At 42.6% G+C, this 22,598-nt stretch overlaps 1 protein-coding gene across 1 annotated transcript in view; it reads right to left on the reverse strand.

Moving 5' to 3' along the window:
- Positions 1-4,170: 4,170 nt before the first annotated feature.
- TEX26 (testis expressed 26) overlaps positions 4,171-22,598 on the reverse strand; it is a 56,390-nt gene continuing 37,962 nt past the window's right edge. Inside the window, exons 5-8 of the mRNA XM_089690894.1 lie at positions 16,791-16,947; positions 8,832-9,008; positions 6,060-6,221; positions 4,171-5,961 (exon numbers count right to left, since the gene is read on the reverse strand). Coding sequence (XP_089547020.1) covers positions 5,933-5,961; positions 6,060-6,221; positions 8,832-9,008; positions 16,791-16,947 — 525 coding nt within the window. The 3' untranslated portion in view covers positions 4,171-5,932. The remainder of the gene's footprint in view (positions 5,962-6,059; positions 6,222-8,831; positions 9,009-16,790; positions 16,948-22,598) is intronic.

Below are 22,598 nucleotides of genomic sequence, written 5' to 3' on the forward strand. Positions count from 1 at the left end.
CAGATGTTTTGTTCTAACTTAGCAAAAGGAATTAGACACCAAGATCACATCGCCATAAAAGAATTGCCAAAATGATAATACTGAAAGAAGATGCAAAGACAAATATCAAATGCGCATTACTGAGGGCAGTATTTGTATATCTAAGCATTCATGTCTGCAGTAAGAAGCTGTCAGACAGGAGACATGAGAAGGATATATCAGATTTTGCTTTTAAATTGTTCAATTGCAGAATGTCACATAAAACATGAAAAATATTTCAACATCCAAATGCCTTCTAGATATACTCAGACTCATAACTAACAGTAGATATGTAAAGTGTTACTAAAGGCACTTTTTAAAATTAAAACAAAATCACACTCACCTGCTATGTGCAATGCTATTGCATAGAGCAGAGCCGATTCTCCTCTTCTCAGATCTCCCACCGGTGCTCTTGGGTCCTCTTGTTTGTGTGCCCCCATTTGCTATGGGGACACACATGCAAGCTCTCCCCGAGCTCTGTGTCTATGGAGCCGCACTCTATATATATATATACACACACACAGCAAGGCTTGGCCTCACCCACGTTTGATTGACAGCAGCAGGAACCAATGGCTCCTGCTGCTGCCTGACTCCCTGGAAGAGTAAGAGAGGGGAAAACAGATGCAGCCCTTCACAGCACTGGACTGATTGAGGACTTGGGTATGTATTTAGGAAGGTGTGGAAGGACAGCAGCTGTAAAACATTTTTTATCTTAATGCAGGGAATACATTAAGGTAAAAAACATTTTGGCTTTAGAACCACTTTAATGCATTAGTTACCCTTTGTATAATGAAAAAAAACAAAACAGATGCATAACATACAGTATATACATTATGTAGTAGGGTTGATTTACTAAAACTGGAGAGTACAAAATCTGGTGCAGCTCTGCAGAGAAACCAATCAGCATCCAGTTTTTTTTTTTCTAAAACAAGCTGTTAAGTTTGAAGCAGATTGGCTACCATGCACAGCTGAACTAGATTTTGCACGCTCTAGTTTTAGTAAATCAACCCCAGTGAGTGTGTGTGTATTTTTTTTTTCACTACTGTGCAAAAGTTTTAGGCAGGTGTGAAAAAATGCTGTAAATTAACCACTTGCCCTTCGGAAGATTTACCCCCCTTCATGACCAGATGACCAGGCCATTTTTTGCTCAACGGCGCTGCACTGCTTTAAGATAAAAGGAAATGATGCAGCGCTGCTCTAAAGATACAAATAATATAATATACCTAATATAAACATAATATAAATAAATATGAAAGCATATATATAAAGCGACACAACGTGCAAGAAAATGTAAAAGTGACCTGATCCTCCAGGGCTCTTCAAATATTTAACCGTGACCTGATCCTCAACGGATCCAAAAGTGAACACAGTGAATACTTCACCACCACAAGGATGGTGTAAACCAATACTAAAACGTATGGTATAGATGTGAATAAATCCTGAATTGGGATGGTGTATATAAATAAAAAGAATATATAAACTTAGTCCAAATGAGGACTAATAGGTGACGTCCAAAATATGGACTCAAATCAAAAGAAACACATATAAGTGCATACCAAAAGTGCATAAACCATGCATAAAAAATATATAAATATATCCCACACACTACATAGTGTTTCCATACACAGATAAATGCATATAAGCCAACCAATAATCAATACAGTAGTGAAAATATCTGTGTGCCTATATCACAGAAAACGCATGACCCAAATCAACAAATATATATGTGAAAAAAACGTCCAAAATTGGTGCTAAAAACACCATATAATCCGGTAAACGAAACAACACTCGTGCACATGGATGGTGGATGTGGGTAACCACAGAAAGGTATCCGTAAGTAGCCGGATTAGCCGCTCCCCTCCTTGCTTCGACCCGCAGGGGTCAAAACACTTTTGGGATTACTAAACTGGATCCTCCATGCATATGATTCCTCTATCTCTGGATACCTCTCCCTTCAGCGATCTCCCTCTCAGGGGTGTGCGTGTAAGTGGCAAAATCCTCTCCAGGTATACGGATAGGGTGTAAGCCAGTATAATGTAGTAGTACAAAACAGGCTCTAATGTAATCTGTCAGTAGCAGGGCTCTGTCCTCTGAGCGATGGAGCCGCTGTGCCAGCCAGCAGCTGCATGGGGAGCTTGAGGAGAGGTGTTAAAGATGGCCGCCGCTCTGTTCGGACCGCTGGAGCACACGCTGTCCACAGACCAGAAGTGACGTGAGAATGGAGTGGTGTGGTGAAGCGTTTCAGGGCATGAGTAGAGCTCCTTCTTCAAGACCAATCATTATATCTGTCCACAAACCTTCATAAATTTAAGCCAAATGTATTCTGCTACATGTCTTTGTTAAAACAAGTCCCAATAAGTGTATATTAATTGGTTTGTGTGAAAGTTATAGCATCTACAATGGCGGTATATATACTGGAATTTTTTTTTTTTTAATATACTAGTAATGGCGGCGATCATTGACTTATAGCAGGACTACGATAGTATGGCAGGCATTAGCACTAACTGGCACTGGGCAGGAAGGGGTTGACTTCTGGGGTGATGAAAGGGATAGGTGTGTGTTAGGGAGTGATTAGACTGTACTGTGTAGTGTTTTACTAGGGGATGTACTGGCTTTTATCTCCCTGCTTTGCAGACAGATAAAAACAACACATCCTGCTGGCAGGAGAGAGATCTGTGTTGTTTACACTCACAGAACTCTCCCCTGTCAACTGCTCCATCAATCACTGAGTCCCAGCCATGAATCACTGGCCGGGAGCCCAGTGATTGACACCTACGGGAGCCAGCGACAGTGTGGGTAGGACAGTGCACAATCACACACACACACACACACACACACACACACACACACACACACACATATATATATATACACACACACACACACACACACACACACACACACATGAATTTGGGCAGAGCGGCTGCTCTGTAGCAGTACAATTGCTATAGGGCGCCTGGGAAGTGGTTTCAGAATGCTTTCAGAAATAGAAGTATTAATAGTTTATTTTTATCAATTAACATAATGGAAAGTGAAAGAACAGAAGAAAGTTCTTCAAGATGTTTGGGACAAGGTGCCTACCAAGTTCCTTCAAAAACTGTGTGCACAAGCATTGCGTGTACCTAGACAAATTGATCCTGGTCTGAAGCCAAAGGGTAATCACACCAAATATTGATTCGATTTAGATTTTTCTTCCGTTTGCTCATTTACCATTGATAAAAATAGACATTTTAAAATATACTGTATATGTCTAAAACATTCTTACTTTACAGCATTTCTTTACACCTGCCTATATCTTTTGCATGGTACTGTATATTGACACAGATGCATTATATGTTACCACACAAATCCTGGTGTGTTGTGTTGCAATGACATTCATTTTCAATAGCACACTAATGTTTTACTACTTTCACAAACAGTACCCCTGCAATGCACATGTCATGCATTGCGCTGTGTTAAGAAAAACGGGGCATCTTTGCCAAAGAAAACATTCACAAAGTGCTATTCTGATGGTACAGGGCTCCAGATCATGTGGCCAGGTTTACACTCAATGCCTCTCCACTTTGATTTTGAGGATGCAGGGCAGAGGGCATACTACATCACATCTGGTGGCAGTGCCCAAAGGTGTGCAAATTATGGATGCCGATATACAACTTGATTAGAGCCATCCTTAATAAGAAGCTGGTTCACAACCAGGTTCAAACCATAGCTAAAGCCAGGAGACAGCCCTCTCTGAACTTCATGGAGGTGAAGCAGTGGATTATGGGCACAATACTCACCCTAAATTTTTAAACATATGTTCACCTTGGCTCAATTACAACCTCAACCTGAACCTTGACCTCTCCATACTTTTGCTTAAATTGTAACACAAAACATCCCTATGTAATGGGAGTCTATGGCTGGGCTCCACTACTTCTTCTTCTCCCTCCCCATCTACACTCCTTCCATCCGTCTCCACGACTCATATTATTTCAGTTTTTGCATGAAAGCCAGCATTGCCCCCCCCCCCACCCCACCCCATGTATATATTTTCTCTCCTTTCTTCTCTATTCAGTGTACTTGACATCCCACCTGGCAAGCAATATATGCTTTTTATGTGTTTTCCTCCCCAATTAACCTATTAAAGTCTTTTGAAAAACAATAAAATATATGTGAAGAAAATGGCCATGCCCATTATTTTTTTTTTTATTAATATGCAATAAGAAAAAGTACATAACTCCATAAGGCCTTATCCATGCAGGAAGGGTCTGATGGAATAAACAGTCACAGCATTACAGATTGGTTCATGTGTAGTAGGGAGATTGGTATAAATGTTTAAACACAACAATTTAAGCAGTTATCATCCCGTGGGAGACAGTGCCTCATATTTAGAAGAGCAAGGCGGGAAGATTAAGGTAGTACTCACAAGTCGGAGGTAGATTGTTACTAAGTGGAAGTTGGAGGGCTAGCATCTCGATCATGGGAAGGATAGTCACCTGTGTGACGGTGGCAGGCTCAGATCCCATTAATGCCACCAGAATGTGACAATTACGCTTTCAGCCTCACTCTCGACAGATTTGCAGCTCACAGGACAACAAACTAGGTGCCAGCAGACTGAGAATGATCATCATTAGGGTTGGTTAACTCTGCATTTAAAAGTTTACATACACAAATGGTAGGATCCACCATGTGTTTTCAAGGAAGAAAGCACTGTTAAAAAATGCAGTGACACTCACTGCCACACCAGACAAGAGTCAGAGCACTGACTTAGCTTAAGGCCCCTTTCACATGGACATTCTGATTGGGTTCGGCCGGTACCACCTTTCCGTTTTTCAGGCAGACCCAATGGGAATCTCCATTCTCCTCTATGTAGTGGCAGGTGAAAATGGACATGTGTCCGTTCGCATCTGACTGCCCATAAAGGACAGCAGGTTGTGTCCATGTCCACACTGCATAAGCAGAGTGAACACAGACCTGTCATCTGCCTGCTCAGTGGGAATCACTGCTGAGCAAGCTCAAGTGGTTGTAAACCTCAGAAATAAAATCTGAACAAAGCACATATTTCTTTAGTGTTTACCTGCCTCTATTCAAAACATTAAGTGTCATTTATCTGCTTATCTGCTGTCTTGTTCCTTTGTTATAAGCATGAGTCACTTCTGGCAAGTTCTGCTGACACCAAGAGCTAAAAAGGTGACGGGAGGGATCTCTAGCACACAGCCTGAGATTGACAGGCTCAGCTATGTTTCTGTGTGCTTTGTGAAGAGGCGGGGGGGTCGCTTCCTTCCAATCAGCTCTCAGAGCTCTTGTACAGTGTGTAACTGCAGTTCCTTGCCCCTTGGTTTATGAATCTGTGAAAAATCCTTTTCATCCCTGAGATATACATGGATATCCAGGACAAATGGCTGTAAATAAACAGATACAACTTATGTAAGCGGATTTGTTTCACCTCTGTGTATCACTTGAGGCCAGTCACTTCACTGGGTATATGTAAGGGTTTACAACTACTTTAATAATTTCAAAATATTGTTTCAATGAACAAGGCCTAGTGTTAGATGTTCTAGGGCTATTACTTCTATCACTCTTTTGAAATGGCCCCCAGCAGCCAAGTTATAATACAACACCAAATTTCATGAATAGGTGCTATTGCAGTGGAAATATAAATCTAGTTCTGGAAAATAAGAAGGAAGGGAGGATCTCTATAGGATACCACACAGAATGGAAGTACACAAGAAATATCCATTTTATGAATTAGGCAATCAAAACCTTGTCAGGGTAGACTTTTTTTTTTTTTCACAGAATTTCACAACGATCATCTTAGAGGGCAGAATTGTCACACAGATTAGCAGTAGAAAGTCCCATCTTCCTTGAGTCATCAGTCTATTGTTGTCGGAGTTGATTTTGCTCCTAAGTGTTGATTGTCATTTTCCCAGACGTCTTACAGAAACTTTTCAAGCATTCTTTTTTCTGTCATTTGTAAGAAATTTCATGTAAGTTACTTAAAAAAGCAATTTTCTTTCCAAAGAAATCATGGCATAAAGAAGAACGATAAAGACATCCATTACCTTCATTAGGGACACTCTTTAGATAGCAGGCCAGCTCTGCGGGATCCAGTGAAGCTACAAGACCAGAAAGGTCAACATACTCCTTTCCGAAATGTCTCTGATACGTGGTCAGCTGAGTTCTGTTTTGTTGGTTTCGGATATGAGCATATGTCACAGCAGGAACTGAAATGTCAAGGGAAATTAAATAGGACAGCTTTAAAAATCTGAGCTGTGTCTGTAGAAATCATCTTGGGCATAATTATTGTGCAGATGATATCATTCAATGAAGGTTATATACAGTGGAGACCACACACAGACCTGACTGAAGGAACTAGAATTATTCAAAGTTTCACATCTAGTGCCTGAAAAGTCAGTTATAATTCACTGACTGGTTGTCAGGAAACATTTAACCCTTTCACTGCCAGCAACATATGGAACAGAACAGCTCCCAGCTGGCCAAGTCAGTATGCCACTTGCTGTTGCTTGCACTTCTGTGACCCCTAACTTAGAGCAAAACTGTATAGAAGACTGCTGAATAAAGAGATAGCTGTGATCAGCGACTGACAAGCCGCTGATCGCAGCTATTCATCTGGGATGTGAGGCCCCTCTTCCCCTGCCACTGCTCCTGTCCTATCCCCTCTGCTTCCTCCACAATCTCCTTGCTACTCTGACACTTTCCCTACTCTCTATAATGCCCCAGCCACTCTGAGCTCCCCCTTCTTTCCCGCTCTGATTCCCCACCTTTGCAGCAACTGTCCCCCAGCACCCCCTGCAGATCTGCCTGCTTCTCCTCCTCTCCCTCCCGCTGGCTGTCAGCTGCTGTAGGGAGCCACGAGGGATTGGATTGTCAGAATGGATCCCTCACCAGTCCCGTCCTACAGCACATATCTCCTACCACCCCCTGCATCCATGCTTCTCCTCCTCTCCCTCCAGCTGGCTGTCAGCAGCTGTAGGGAACGACACAGGATTGGATTGTCGGAATGGATCCACCAGTCCTGTCCTGCAGCACATATCTCCCACCACCCCCTGCAGCCCTGCTTCTCCTCCACTCTCTCCCGCTGGGTATCAGCTGCTGTAGGAAGCCACAAGGGATTAGATTGTCAGAATGGATCCCTCACCAGTCACCGTCCTACAGCACATATCTCCTACCACCCCCTGCAGCCCTGCTTCTCCTCCTCTCCCTCCTGCTGGCTGTCAGCTGCTGTAGGGAGCCACGAATGACTAGATTGTCAGAATGGATCCCTCACCAGTCCTGTCCTGCAGCACATATCTCCCACCACCCCCTGCAGCCCTGCTTTTTCTCCTCTCTCCCGCTGGCTGTCAGCTGATGTAGGGAGCCACACAGGATTGGATTGTCAGAATGGATCCCTCACCAGTCCCATCCTGCAGCACATATCTCCCACCACCCCCTGCAGCCCTCCTTCTCTTCCTCACCCTCCTGCTGGCTGTCAGAGGCTATCAGGGCATGGGGAGATTGTGAATTTGTCCTTGGTCTTGCAATCTACTGCACAGTCTGTACAGCAGAGTCAGGGAGGGGAGGAAGAAGAAGTAGCACAAAGAATCACACAGCTGTGCTGCAGAGCTGATAGGAGGGAGCAGAGGAAGATCAGGTTCCCCTCCCCTGCTAGAAATGGCTGTGCTGTGTGGTGATTGTCATCTAGTTGCCATTATTCAGTATTTTTCTGAAATAAAATATATCACAGTATGGCCACTAGAAGCTAAGGATCATAGGAGATAATTATAATACAAACAATACATTGATCAGTTTGTTAGGCTCGTGCGGAGGCAGAAGATATATGCACAGCAATTTATATATATATATATATATATATATATATATATATATATATATAGACTCCTTTAATTCCTCCAGAGGCAGGCAGGTGAATACCAGCACCATTTTCTCCACATTACCCAGCTTTGAGTGGATTTTCCACTTTAAATTTGTAATGGGCAGCCTGTGATGATGAAATTCCCAAGCCGTGCTATGGAATTGCACCATTCTGGGCTCCTGGCTTCACTCTTTGGAATGTGACAGAGACCAGGAAAATACACCGTACTGCTCATGCAGCCGGCAGTATTGCAAAAAAATCATAAAGGGAAAGGAGTTTTGTTGCAGAAAATTAAATTAGGGGTGCATTTATAAAAATGTGTGCATAGCAATTTGCCCAATGAAAGTAATTTGTTCTGTGCGAATGGGGCAAAAAATGAATGATAACTACCACATTCGACCACAAGATCCTTTAGATTGTAAGCTCCATGAGCAGTGCCCTCACATTCCTTCTGTACTGAAATGTATTGTAATTGTACTGCCCCCCTTGTATTGTAAAGTGCTGCGCAAACTGTTGGCGCTATATAAATCCTGTATAATAATAATAATTCGATGCCACTAAGTATCATAGAAATTCTTATAATACTAGGTGCCATCTAGTGTCCAAATACAGCAATTAAAAATATTCATCCCACACAGGAAATAGCCTAACAATTTGTTTGCCCCAATCACACAGAATGAATGTAAATGCACTTTCACTGAGCATATCGCGTCGCAAATTTCTTTAATAAATACACCCCCATAAAGTCTCTTCCACCTAAAACCTGTGCATGCCAGAAGATTATTTTTTCAGAGAAAAGGTTTGCTTATGTAAATATGGATACCAGCTTAGTAAAGCCTTGTTTTTAGCCATTATATACAATATGAGCGTTATCAAGACTACATTTTAAAGGGTTAGTTTCCTTCATGTTTACAGAAGTAACATGGCACATGTGACTGAATGTGGTCCAGATGGAACTTACTAACTCCCCTTGCTGCGATGTGCTTGGTTGAGTAACATCCGTATTTGTGAGTGACGTCATCTAATTCTGGAGCACGAGGCTGAACTTGATAATGAAATCGAGACTCAGTGGCTAGAGGTTTTGGGATTTCTTTTCTCCAGTCTGGTGGAGCATCTATAGCATATTTAATTTGATAACCTGTATGTGATATTAGACACAAGTAAATTGCTATGTACATTGATATCACCAGTTCAAGACGGTTACAACTATGACTGATATTATTAAAAAAATAAAATAAAATCTGCTAAGCTTAATTACACTGATATTGAAGACAACATTAAATAGTGTTACTAAACCCACAACAGTAAAATCAGTCTGTATATGTAGTAGAACATGCTTGTTATACTCACTGTGGAACCTAAGGGGTTAATCCTCCACATTGTGTAAAAACGCTATTTGATCCTGTCTTCTCTGATCCTCCCCTTCTTATACTGTTCCCAATCCATTTGTTGATAGTACAGAGCCCTAAGAGTCACTCTGCACATGCTCCGTTTGGTGTGTACTGCTAGAGAGGTTTTGTTTTTTTTCTTGGAAGGACGCATATGATCAACACAGGGCCAATCAGCACTGTCCAGACAGAGGGTCAGGCATTATGCAGCTTCATAGGACAGTCAGAGCAGCATGAAAATTCCTCCTGCAAGCTTTGACCACTGCTCAGCTGGACACTGATAGAAGTCACAAGACTTGTGGGAGACCAGATATAGTGAATGTAGGGTTCTGGGTTTAGTAACACTTTAACTCTAAAACCTATAATTTATTAGCAAACATATGAGTTTATTTATAACACTGTGAATGTATTGCATTTTGATTATATAGCTTTGATGCATCATGCATGTCCCCTCTGTCCTGAATATCGTTATGAATGTAAAAGCAGAAATCTGAGAAAATGGGTTTTTTTGCTCATGTAGTAAGGCTGTGCCAGCACTGCACAGGTTAAATGCTCGTGTTTTTCTAGGGGAGAGGACACCAAAGATATAAAGAGTCCTCCCCGATCAAGACCGGTCCTTTCATCTCCTGCCCCCCACGAGGTCCAGCGGTCTTGTAAATGGACTGTTCCTGATGTCAGCACGCTCAATGTGCGCTCCACAGACAGGAATAGTCCACCGCTGGACCATGGGGGAGTGTGGTTTTCTGTACGATCGGCGGGTCAGGTGAGTATGAGCTTAGTCCTCACCTCTAGAAAAAACAAGCAGCTTATCCATGCAGTGGGGGCACAGCCCCACTGCATGGTAAGAAAAGAGAACATTTTGACATGGTTTCAGCTTTAAAGATGAACTCCAACCTTACCTTTAGTCTTGCACAATTGTACAGGTTCCTTTTCTGTACTGAAATTGTTTATTTTGCTTTCACTGCACACTGTGAGCTTCTCGGAATGTACATTGGAATCTGCCTCAAGTCGGTTAGAGCAAAAATGTCATATCTTGTGTCTTACCAACCTTTAAATGTGGTGGCTGCATTAGTTTTCTTTTTTAAGGTTTTTTTTCACCTGGTGATAAGGTCAGGTCAACATACTTCCTATCTTAGGGTGTATGCATTCTGGATGGAGGAGTAAAGGAGACACATTTGGACAGCAGCATTGTCAATCTGTGAGGAGGGTAGTGTCAGACTAGCAAATTTAAATGTACTTGACTAACAAACTAAAAAAGCTGATCTCCAGCTAACACTTTATAAGACGTTATAGCAAACAACCTTTTCTCCTTTTGAGATAAAGGTTTTACAAAAATTAATAAAAGCTGATCATTTTAAGTACCCGTCAGTGATAAATGGTTTGTCTCAATCCTCTAACTGCCACTTTTGCTGGACAGCTTTGAAAATGAATGGACTTGAAGTGAAAATAAAGAAAAGTAGGTCTTTTCACTACAGAATTGCTGGTAAACCTAAAGGAGGTTGTACAAGGATTGTACAGATTGTAACGTCTGTGGTCAGCTCTTAGAAGCGCTGGGGATGCTGTTTATCAGAATACACCAAAAGCCTGGAGCTGTTTTCGGTTACAATACATCAAACACTCATGGCAACTGGTGCCTTGACCATGTGCTCCTGTTAGCTGCACAGGACATGGCAAAATGTGTTTTTTTCTCTATAGAACTGGTGGTCCTTTGCCAAAAGCGTTGTGAAATATTGTACTTAAAGCAGAGCTCCACCCAAAAGGGGAAGTTCCACTTTAAGGACTGCTCCCCCGCTCCCCATTAAGGATTGGCACCTGCGGAGGGAGTGGTACCCGTATTTGCCAGGTACCCGCTCCCACTTCCGGTCCGATCGCCTAGGTGAGCAGAAACGGAAGGTGTCCTCCCCCCCTCCCTCCCTGTAGTCTTTTGGGGCACATGACAGGTCCCAGAAGACTACAGGAACATTCAGGAAGTGCAGTGCTACTCGCGCAAGCGCAGTGGGTACCCGGCTGTGAAGCCGCAAGCTGTCACAGCCGGGTGCCCACACTGAAGATGCTGGCCTCCTGGAATACAGGACGGCCAGTGAAATGGGCTGCGGGGGACACACCACGGGACCAAGGGACAGGTAAGTGGCTGTTTTTTAAAAGTCAGCAGCTACAGTTTTTGTAGCTGCTGACTTATTTTTTGACAAGGTGAGTGGAACTCCGCTTTAAGATGCAAATGCTGCACAATAGAATTTTTCTTAAAAAAATATAATAACATCTGCATTGTTAAATGTGACCTGTCAAAATGTTGTCACAAAATGTATTATTACTTCAATTCAATGTAACAGGTGTTGCAGGTTTAGGTCTCATTCACACCATGGTGCAGAGACCTCAGTTTTTCTGCGCATGGTCTGCAAGGGCACAAAGAAAACAGTTGTTTTCTATGTGCCCTGTTCACACCACAACAGTAGTATCATATGCAGATTTTTTCTGTCCAGGAATAAGCAACGTGTATAAAACTCACTGGGATGTGCATGAAAACTGATGTAAACTTGTGTCCGTGCAAGTGAAATCTGTGCATTTGTTTCCATCAGTATTTCTATTGCATATTATTCCTCACCATGAAAATAGAGAAGAAAAACAGTCCCATCACATTCTGCATACATTTAGCTTACATACCCGTATGACGAAGCTAGAGGCAAGCTATGGAAAACATGCAATCAGTTATTTTTTGAACAGACAGATACAGATAGAGATCAGTCATTAGTCAGATTAGTCATCAGAGTATTGCCTTATGGCTGCACATAGCTTAAATCTGCTAAAGGCAGTTCACTGGGCCATACTAGGGGTATGATGACAGTTTTAATGACAACACAATATTTCTCACGGATTATTATACCCCATACTGGGTCCAAGCTGACAGAACTGGCTGAATTGACCAAATAGCCAAAAACTGAGTTCTGTTGTGAACATAAAATATATATAGTAGCCTTGAGTACAGGTACATATTATTATTATTATTATACAGGATTTATATAGCGTCAATAGTTTTCTCAGCGCTTTACAATATATAGTGAGACAATACAACAATACAGTTCAATACAAGAGGGTTAGGAGGGCTGCAACAGGTAACAGATCTGTAGTAGACCAGTAACCTTCCAGTTATTAAATGTGTCTAGCTGTAAGTAAACTATACTGTCAGTCAGGGCCGAGACAAGGCAGGGGCAGGAGGGACACTTGCCCTAGGCGCAGTCTTTTGAGGCTGAATGGGGGTGCCAGATTGCAAGCTGCACCACTCCCAAGTGTGTTGATAAGGGGCATCCATTTACAAATCCACTTTCAGTGTCCCTGCTGCCACGGCTGTGCTTCTTAGCTTCAGCAACATGGTTGTCGGTGAAAATATGATGGCTGACAGCATCCACACACTGCTGCTGCCCACCCTGTCAGCGCTAGTGGGTGGTTGCTATGACTGCTGTCATCCCAGCAACCAATCCAGTGCTTGCCCTGCCCCACCCCCAGGCCCTCTGGGAGCTCTGGGAACCATGATCTAAGGGAGGAGCTCTGGAGACCCTAATCTAAGGGGAATCTCTGGGGACTCTAATCTAAGGGATATCTCTAGAGATTATGATCTAAGGGGGAACTCTGTGGATCCTGATCTAAAGGGGAGCTCTGGGGACCCTGAGCTAAGGGGGATCTCTTGAGACCATGATCTAAGAGGGATCTCTGGGGACCAAAATCTAAACAGGAGCTCTGGGGACCCTGATCTAAGGGAAGTCTCTGGTGACTCTGATCTAAGGGTTATCTCTGAAAACCCCGATCTAAGGGGGATATCTGGTGACTCTGATCTAAGGGGGGTCTCTCGGGACCAAAATCTAGGTGGAGTTCTGGGGACCCTGATCTAAGGGGGATCTCTGAGCACCCTGATCTAAGAGGGATATCTGGTGACTCTGATCTAAGGGGGAGCTCTGGTAACCCTGATCTAAGGGGGAGCTCTGGTGACCCTGATCTAAGGGGGAGCTCTGGTGACCCTAATCTAAGGGGGAGCTCTGGTGACCTTGATACAAGGTGGAGCCCTGGGAACCATGATCTGAGGAGGGGCTCTGGGTACCTTGATGTAAGGGGGTGACTCTGCGGACCCTGATATAAGGAGGGGGGAACCACCAATGCAAGGGCATGTTTTTCTCATAGTGATGTTGGGGCATTTCTTTCTACATCACTGTTAGCCCCATATTTCATTGCAGGATAGAATGTTTACCGCTATTAAACTCACATGTTACATACTGTATGTTTTGGTGAGGCGTGCTGCGTGCATAGCTATTAACTCACCCCCACCTGCTACTCCACCTGGAGGTGGGGGGGCGAGGGCTGATTGCCATCTTCGCCCTGGGAACTAGATGAACTTGTCCCAGCACTGCTGACAGTAATGCAAACTCTGTTTAACCACACACACCTGACTTTTTCTCCTGGGATTCCAATGCAAAGATAGTTTTAGCTGGGCTCCTTTTCCAGCTGTTCTGCCACAGATGACATATGGCAGATGATCCCATGCATGCGCATTTAGTACAAGAGGGGCCTGGCAATTCTTTTTTTTTTTTTTTGCATAGGTGGCAGATTCTCATAAGATGATAAACTGTCAGGAATGGACTGGCCAGCAATGGTGGGACTCACCTGCCTTTTGATCTGCAGTACCAGGGCTGGCCAGCGGGTGCTCCCAGCAATCAGAGACTCAACTTTGCAGCCAGCTAACACCTGGAACTGATTATGCTGGGGTATTTAAGGGATGGCCAGACCCACAGACTCTGCCTTGGTGTGTGTTTGTCCTGGGCCCTGTATCTGTCCTGCATCCTGTTTCTGTTCCTTTGCTGACCCTGCCTGATCTGAACCGCTGCTGACTTCTCCTGCTCTGATCCTGGCTCGCTCCTGACCATCCCTCTGCCTGACCCTCTGTACCACGCTGCTTGCTACCTGTTCTGATCCCTGGCTTGTGACCCTGACCATCCCTCTGCCTGACCCTCTGTACTACGCTGCTTGCTACCTGCTGAACCTGGCCTGTGACCCCGACCCATCTCCGCTTGCTCCCCCTGTACCTACCTGCCCTATTGATATTGACCCGGCCTGCCTGACGACGCTTGCATTGTATGTACTGTTATCTGTGGGTGGTTGGTTTGGTTTGTTGGCACTGTATTATGTTTTAGTATTGCACTGCGTTTATGTTTGTATTGTTAGTGTTAATAAATTATATTGTTTATCACATATCTGAAGTCTGCGTTTCCCTGCGTCAGTCACACACATCTGGTCACACCCGGGAGCCCTGACATAAACATGGCATTTGGAAAACTCTATAAGGAGTCTGAACAAACCCAGGAATTAGAATTGGGGACATATGCCTACTGGAAACGAACTGTGCAAAAAAGCCTTGTGCCAGAATGGTGCTTAGCACACAATGCTCAAACTCTGCTATGTCGTAGCCCAAGGAGACTAGAAGGTCTATAAGATGTATAATGTGTAACTAGATGAACTCAAACAAATACAAGTGATTATAAATCATGAAAGGGCTGTAGCTCCTGAACTAAACAGAGACAAATTCTCACTAATAGGTGTGCTGCTGCCAACTATGGAGGAAGGGCTCCACCTGTATGTACACAAAGAGGGACAAGAAAAAAGACAACCATAGTGTAGTATCACTGTGTTCACCTTTATTTAAAAAAAACAATAATCCTACTCAAAAGGGTAGACATCTGGGAGCACTGAGCAACACAAGGACTGAAGCCACTAGGAGCAAGATCGCCAGAGTCCAGCTCAAAAAGAGGAGTCCTCGAAACACGTCATGCAACCACGCATGCTCCAGTGGTGATGTCATCAGAGGGACTGTCATGATCAAGGACGCCAAGCAGTTTGTTTGTTTACACTCCAAGCTGGTTAGCCCAACAGCAGTCCGGATACTGTGCATCGGTTTTATCTATCCATGTGACTCCTAGCATCCTTGGTCCTTGTGTTGCTCAGTGCTCTTAGATGTCTACCCTTGTGAGTAGTGTAGCAATCGTGCACCCAGAGATGGACGCGGTCATCCATTTTGCTCCAAACCCCTCCATCTTGTATCTCTCTTTCCCAAATCAGATTCCTCAGATATCCCCCCTCCTTCTCTGTTGAGTGACATGTGGTCTGGATGATGACAGAGATCACAGGCAGCAAACTCATTGGGAGGGCGTCATGGCTATAAACCCCAATTAGCTGGTGCCCATATGTCTGCGAGACTCTTGCTTGGAAAGGGATCGTAAAGCCATAAACCAAGTCCCTCGCTGAGCCTCAAAGACATTCCAGATAAGCAATAAAGCAGACATCCCATTCAAGACCCATTTTCCCCTATGATTACATATCTTGGACTATGAAAGACGTACATAGAAACCGGGCATATATTCAGATCGGTCTCGTTAATACAAGTTGTCTGATATATTACATCCCCTAGCTGGCATCAACAGGGGAGCAGAAATGATATCTCCTTCACCATCCCAGCAGGTATGTCATATTTCATACCTAGAGAATTTTTGGTTCTAGCTTGGGTCTCTGCCCCAACACCCCTCCCCAAATGAGGTGATTGGTTCTCTGCTTTAAGGAGACACCCTGCTGAGTTCCTAGAAAAAGCTGAGCTGAGCTGAGTTGAGCTAAGTTGAAGATTCTCCCTTTTAACATTGGAACTAACTTTGGGAGATAAGGCATCCTTTTGGCTCCGGAAACCTGATCTGCTTAAACCAAGGCGGACGGCAAGTACTTTATCCCTCTAAACTTCTTTCTGGTATCTCTGTGTTGTGTTATTGCTCTCTGTATATTTATATTTATATATATATATATACACATACTACATCTTTTTCTGTAAATATTTTTATTGCACCCTTTTGACCTTTTAGTAATAAATCTTACTTTCTGAAAGTGTTGAACTGTTTCTAAAGCTATTTAATGCAAACTAAGAACCCCTGCCTCTGAAGAGCGCTACTGTGTGTGTGCTTAAACCTCTGTATAACCTGCCTGCGGTGACAGTGGTATACAGATGATTATTCAAACATCATAGTGTTATTGCCGATATTGCCGAGTTTCCTCTTTTTCTGTACAAAAAGGAGGTGGTGGCAGTGTGAAGGGTTAATTGCGTAATTAACCTGACCCAGTAACAATCGCTCCCAGGCTGTAAGTACACAGATTGTGGTCCATTAGCTGGAAAATCTTTGTGCAGGATGCAGCTGGGCGTGGCATTGTTACCCACGTGACAGAGCGGTTTTAGATTGACTAGTCCTTTGGTCACGAGTTTGGTGAGAAGGGCTGGGGTCTGACGCTGCGATCATCACAAGTAGGATTATTGTTTTTTAATAAATGTGAACCCAGTGATACTACACTATGGTTACTGTGCTGTCTTTTCCTTCGCCCTCCTACTGGAAACAAAACCTATGATAAAATTGTAATGGTCATTTTCTGGCACTGGATGCAAAACGGCACATCTTCATGCAAAAGCAAGCCTCAATATACAGTATGTTCCTGGAGGCTCTTACTCAAAAGCATACCTTGTGGTATTCCTAGATAGTCCCCTTTATATGTAGTGAGATACTGGGCTGTCATTACTCTCTGGACCTCTGCAATAGATGGCGGCTTAATCCAAGTTGAGCGACTGTCTTCTGAAATGTTTTTCTCTTGATGTGGTAATCGCCAAGCTGCAAAAGTCTGAAGATGAAAAGGATTTATCAAAGATTGCTAATAGCTACAAGGTATAACATTGTACATTGTCTTTAACATAATGACCTTGATAAATAATGTTGTGTTTTTTAATCTTTAAATAGAACCTTTGTTCATTGTTACATTATATACTAAACCTAAGGGAAGATTACAATGTTATAAGCTACTGACAAAAATGGCAAGACATTAAAAAAACACAAGGCTTCTCTTTTATCTTAAAATGGTACTAAAGTAAAAAAAAAAATGTATTAACCACTTAAGCTCCAGAATATTTTACCCCTTCATGACCAGGCCATTTTTTGCTATTCGTCACTGTGCTACTTTAACTGGCAATTGTGTGGTCATGCAACACTGCACCCAAATTAAATTCAAATAATTTAATTCACACAAATAAAGATTTCTTTTGGTGATATTTGATCACCACTGGGTTTTTTATTTTTTATTATATAAACAAAAAAAAGAGAAAATTTTGAAAAAAAAAAATGCTTAAAAAAAAAAAAAATCTAATTTCTTCATAAATGTAGGCCAAAATGTAATCTGCTACATGGCTTTGGAAAAAAAATCCCAATAAGCATATATTAAATGGTTTGCGAAAAAGGTATAGCGTCTACAAACGATAATATATATACACTGGAGTTTTCTTTTTTTTTTTTTTTTAGTAGTAGTAATGGCGATGATCACTGACTTATAGTGAGACGGTGACAGTGCGGTGGGCAATCTGACAATACAGGACACTTTGTGTGAACTGACTTACTGCCATTGACATCTCCAGTGACACTAATACATTGATCAGTGCTAATAATATACACTGTCAAATAATGACACTGGCTGGGAAGGGGTTAATATCTGGGGGCAATCAAAGGGTTAAGCGTGTGCCTATCAATGTATTGTGCTGTCACATTCAGGGGGTAAGACCACCTGGGACTGTAACTCAAGAACTAGCGGGCCAGTGGCAACAACTTAATAGGTGTACATGGGTACTGGTCCTTGCAGATGCAGGAGCAGTGTGACCGCACGCAAACGGTGGTGTGCCAGAGTCGCAGGATCTAAGGAGCCACCAGGTCTTCACCAGAGCCACTGAAGGTGTGGATGTTGCGCTGCGTGACAGCCCTTTGACTGCGGCTAACACACCTGTGTGGGCAAAGTGCAAGCAAACAGCATGCTGGAAGGACAAGGGGTACGCACAGGATACTAGGAAGCAAACAACAAGAAACAATGCAGGAAAGGACACACACACACAACAGGGGATGAAGGAATCCACAGACAGAAACCAAAGAAAATAGAACAGCACAGCCAAAGGGAAAACACTAAGAACAAAGATAGGATCAAACAACACACAAAATATTAGAATACTTAAAACACCACAGGAACTAGAGGGGTCCGGCTTCCACTTGTAAACATGTTGCTCGAACACTAACACACAGGTGCAAAGGCTTAATAATACCGGGGTTCAGGACGGATAGGTAGGAACCCAAGCAACTCGGACAGGAGGCAAAAACTGGCACTGGATCGATGTGCATGGAAACGTGACAAGTGTGGTGCTTTTACTAAGCAATGACACTGATTTTATGCCCTGCCTTGCAAGGAGAAAAAAAAAACAGCCACATCTCTACACTTTCAGAGAGCCCTGTGTTGTTTACCAACACAGGGCTTTCTTCTGCCATTCACTCGGCCTATCAGCAGGTCCCATCCACAAACCATTGGCCAGGACTGGCTGATCAGCTTGTGCCTTAGCGAAGGACAGCACAGCCAGGGTGGTGGGAGCACGCGTGCCCCTTATCCAGAAATGCGTACGTTTGCGATCTGGTGCAGAAGAGCCACCGCACAGTATATATACAAGGAATAGTTGGCAATTAGTTAATATAATACCTGTCAAAAATCCAGTGAGGAGGGAGTGAGGGGTGTCTATAGACGCACACAGCCCGGTTAGGGACTGCACCCGCATGGCTGCCCACACAGCACATTGCTTGCTTCGAGGGCATACGGAAAAGAGAAGGAGTGGACAGTGCCAGCAGGAGACCCCAGAAGAGGAGGTAAGGGGCCACTCTGTGCAATATCCTTGCACAGAGCGGGTAAGTATATATAGTTTTTTTTAAATTTTGAGTTAAAAAGGAGACTTTTCTATCACTTTAAGTACATTGCGCAAAATCCAGAACAAGCTATTTTTTAAAGAATAACTAAAGGCAAAACTTGAGTGGAGAGGGATTAGAACACCTGTCAGGTTTTTACTGTTGTCTGTGGGTAAGACTGGCCATACATTATACAATTTTCTTGAGATTTTTGGTTTAGATTTACCAAAAACCATATAATAGGAGGTCAAACCTAACAACACTTTCAATTGTATCCAATTAGGCGGGCTCTTTCACTACATAGTTGAAGGTAAAACTAAAGGAAATTGGACAGAAAATTGTATAGTGTATGGCCAGCCTAAGGGAGATTACCTTCAGGTTAGGGAGTATCTCCTTCTCTATTTGTCCCCGCTGGGGAGAAGGTAGTTAGATGTACTAGAAAATTTAGATGGACTTGATTAACAAATTGAAGCAGAATTCCAATTAACACTTTAGAAGCAGGGACAGCAAACAAGCTGACCATTGTAAGCACCCGTCTTCAATAACTGGTTTATCTAGATCCACTAACCGCTGCTTTGTTTGGCCAACTAATGCGGCCATCACCACTAAGAATTGATGAGCTGCAATTTGAAAATTATTTGTTCTAAGGTTTAATGTTCCAATGCACATTTCAGAAATGACAGTTGTTTGTATGGTTGCCCTTGAAGGTGACCTTTCCCCAAATATATTTTTCTTGTTAACTGCACTAATGTTAAATAATGTATAACTCTTATTTTTTACTCTTTTTATTTTTCAACAAGTATTACTCTCTTACTCCTGTACAGGGTCAGACTGACCATATGGAAACTTTGGCACTGCCCCAGGGCCCAGGGTCAGTAGGGGGCCCCATGAGATGCCCCTTGTACCTTTTTCATAGGCTTTTTTGAGTTTGGGCAAGGACACAGGGACCCCATGATCCCTTATTGCCCGGGGGCCTCATGAGTTGTCAGTCTGCCCCTTCTCCTGTAGACAGTGTATTCCTCTTCTTGTCTCCGTTGAAGGTTTGTTCACATATTATCTGTTGTCAGCATCTACTTCCTGGACTGGGATATCAGATCAGGGATGACACAATCATATAAATTCCAGTGCCTGACCATTTCCTTATGTTCACATATGTCTGACATAGATAATTTTTTCAGTCTCTCTCTGTTATGTGCTCAGTGATCACCTTATAGAGATAATAGTAATATAATCACTCAACCTAAAAAAAAAAGTCTGGCCAAAAGGAGAAATCACTAATGAGAGGAGAAATAAAAAAACAGGCATGATTTATTATTATAGGTACTTAGATAGCACAGACAATTTACATACAGTTAGGTCAATATATAGTTGGACACAGGCACAAATTTAGTTTTTTTCGGGTATTTACCAAAATGTATTCAAGCTATAGTTATATAATGAATATGGGCTGAACGTGCACACTCTCAGGTTTACTTTGAGGATATGTACATCCAAATTGGAGGAAGGGTTTATGAATTACAGCTCTTAAGAGTAGCCACCCCCCCTTTTTCAAGGGACCAAAAGTAATTGGATAATTGAATCAATAGCTGTTTCATGGCCAGGTGTGGGCTACTCCGTCATTATTTCTTCATCAATTAAGCAGGTAAAAGGTCTGGAGTTGATTCTAAGTGTGGTATTTGCATTTGGAATCTATTGCTGTGAACCTACATCATGAGTTCAAAGGAGCTGTCCATGCAAGTGAAACAGGCCATTGTAAGGCTTCAGAAACTAAACAAATCCATCAGAGAGATAGCAGCAACATTAGGAGTGGCCATATCAACAGTTTGGTACATTCTAAGGAAAGAAGAACACACTGTGAGCTCAGCAACATAAAAAGGCATGGATGTCCACGGAAGACAACAATGGTGGATGATCGCAAGATCCTCTCTATGGTAAAGAAAAACCCATTCACAACATCCAGCCAAGTGAAGGACACTCTCCAGGAGGTGGGCATATCACCCCTCCTAGATTGTAAATTCCAAGGAGCAGGGCCCTCCAATCCCTCTTGTATTGAACTGTATTGTTGCTGTATTATCTCCTGTTTTATATTGTAAAGCGCTGAGCAAATTGTTGGCGCTATATAAATCCTGTATAATAATAATAATTGTCAAAGTCAACAATCAAGAGAAGACTTCATGACAGCAAATAGATTGGGTTCACCACAAGGTGCAAACCATTCAAAAGCCTGAAGAATAGAAAAGCTAGATTAGACTTTGCCAAAAAAAAATCTTAAAAAATCCAAACCAGCTCTGGAAAAGCATTCTTTGGACGGATGAAACGAAGATTAATCTGTACCAAAATGATGGGAAGAAAAAAGAAGAAAAAGTGGCGAAGGCTTGGAACTGCTCATGATCCAAAGCAAACAGCATCATCTGTAAAACATGGTGGAGGCAGTGTGATAGCATGGGCATGCATAGGTTCCAGTTGCACTGGGTCATTGGTGTTTATTGATGATGTAACAGAAACAGCCAGATGAATTCTGCAGTGTTTAGAAATATACTGTCAGCCCAGATTCAGCCAAATGCAGGAAAGTTGATTGGACAGCACTTCACAGTACACATGGATAATGATCCAAAACACACTGCAAAAGCAACCCAGGAGCTTTTGAAGGAAAAGAAGTGGAATTATCTGTAATGGCCGAGTCAGTCACTTAATCTCAACCCAATTGAGCATGCATTTCACTTGCTGAAGGCAAAACTAAAGGCAGAAAGATCCACAAAGACAGCTGCAGTTAGAGCCTGGCAAAGCAGGAGGAAACCCAGTCTTTGGTAATGTCTATAGGTTCCAAACTTCAGGCGGTCATTGCCAGTAAAGGATTCTAAACAAAATATTAAAAATGAACATTTTATTTATGATTATATTCATTTGTCGAATTACATTTGAGCCCCTGAAAATTGAGGAACGGTGTATAAAAAAATGGTTGCAATTCCTAAAATTTTTACTTGATATTTATGTTCAACACCTTGAATTAAAGCTAAAAGTCTGCACTTCAAATTCATTTGGATAGTTTCATTTTAATTTATTCTGGTGGCATACAGAACCAAAAGTGTGAAAATTGTGCCCGTGTCCAAATATATATGGACCTAACTGTATATATTGTACATTTGCATCAGTCCCTGTCCTCAAGGATCTTATAATCTAAGGTCCTTACCTCACATTTGTACATAGATATACTATGGCTAATGTAGACAGGAGCCAATTAACCTAGTAGCATGCCTTTGAAGTGTGGGAAAAAACTGAGTACTTGGAGGAAAACCATGTAGATACAGGGAGAACATGCAAACTCCAGGCAGGTAGTGCCGTGTGGTTGGTATTTGAACTGGCAACCATATTGCTAACCACTTAGCCACTGTGCTGCCCATGATTCTGTGGTAAACATCACTACATGGGCTCAGGAATACTTCCAAAAATCAGTCTGAACGCCGTTCACTCTGCTATCAAAAATGCAAACTAAAACTTGCAAAGAAGAAGCCATGTCTGAACATGACTTAGACATGCCACCATCTTATCTAGGCCAAAGCTCATTTAAAA

The sequence above is a fragment of the Staurois parvus genome, unplaced genomic scaffold (genome assembly GCF_062004578.1).
Source record: "Staurois parvus isolate SC_StPar_1 unplaced genomic scaffold, SC_StPar_1.0 ptg000544l, whole genome shotgun sequence".
In the NCBI taxonomy this organism is placed as follows: Eukaryota; Metazoa; Chordata; class Amphibia; order Anura; family Ranidae; genus Staurois; species Staurois parvus.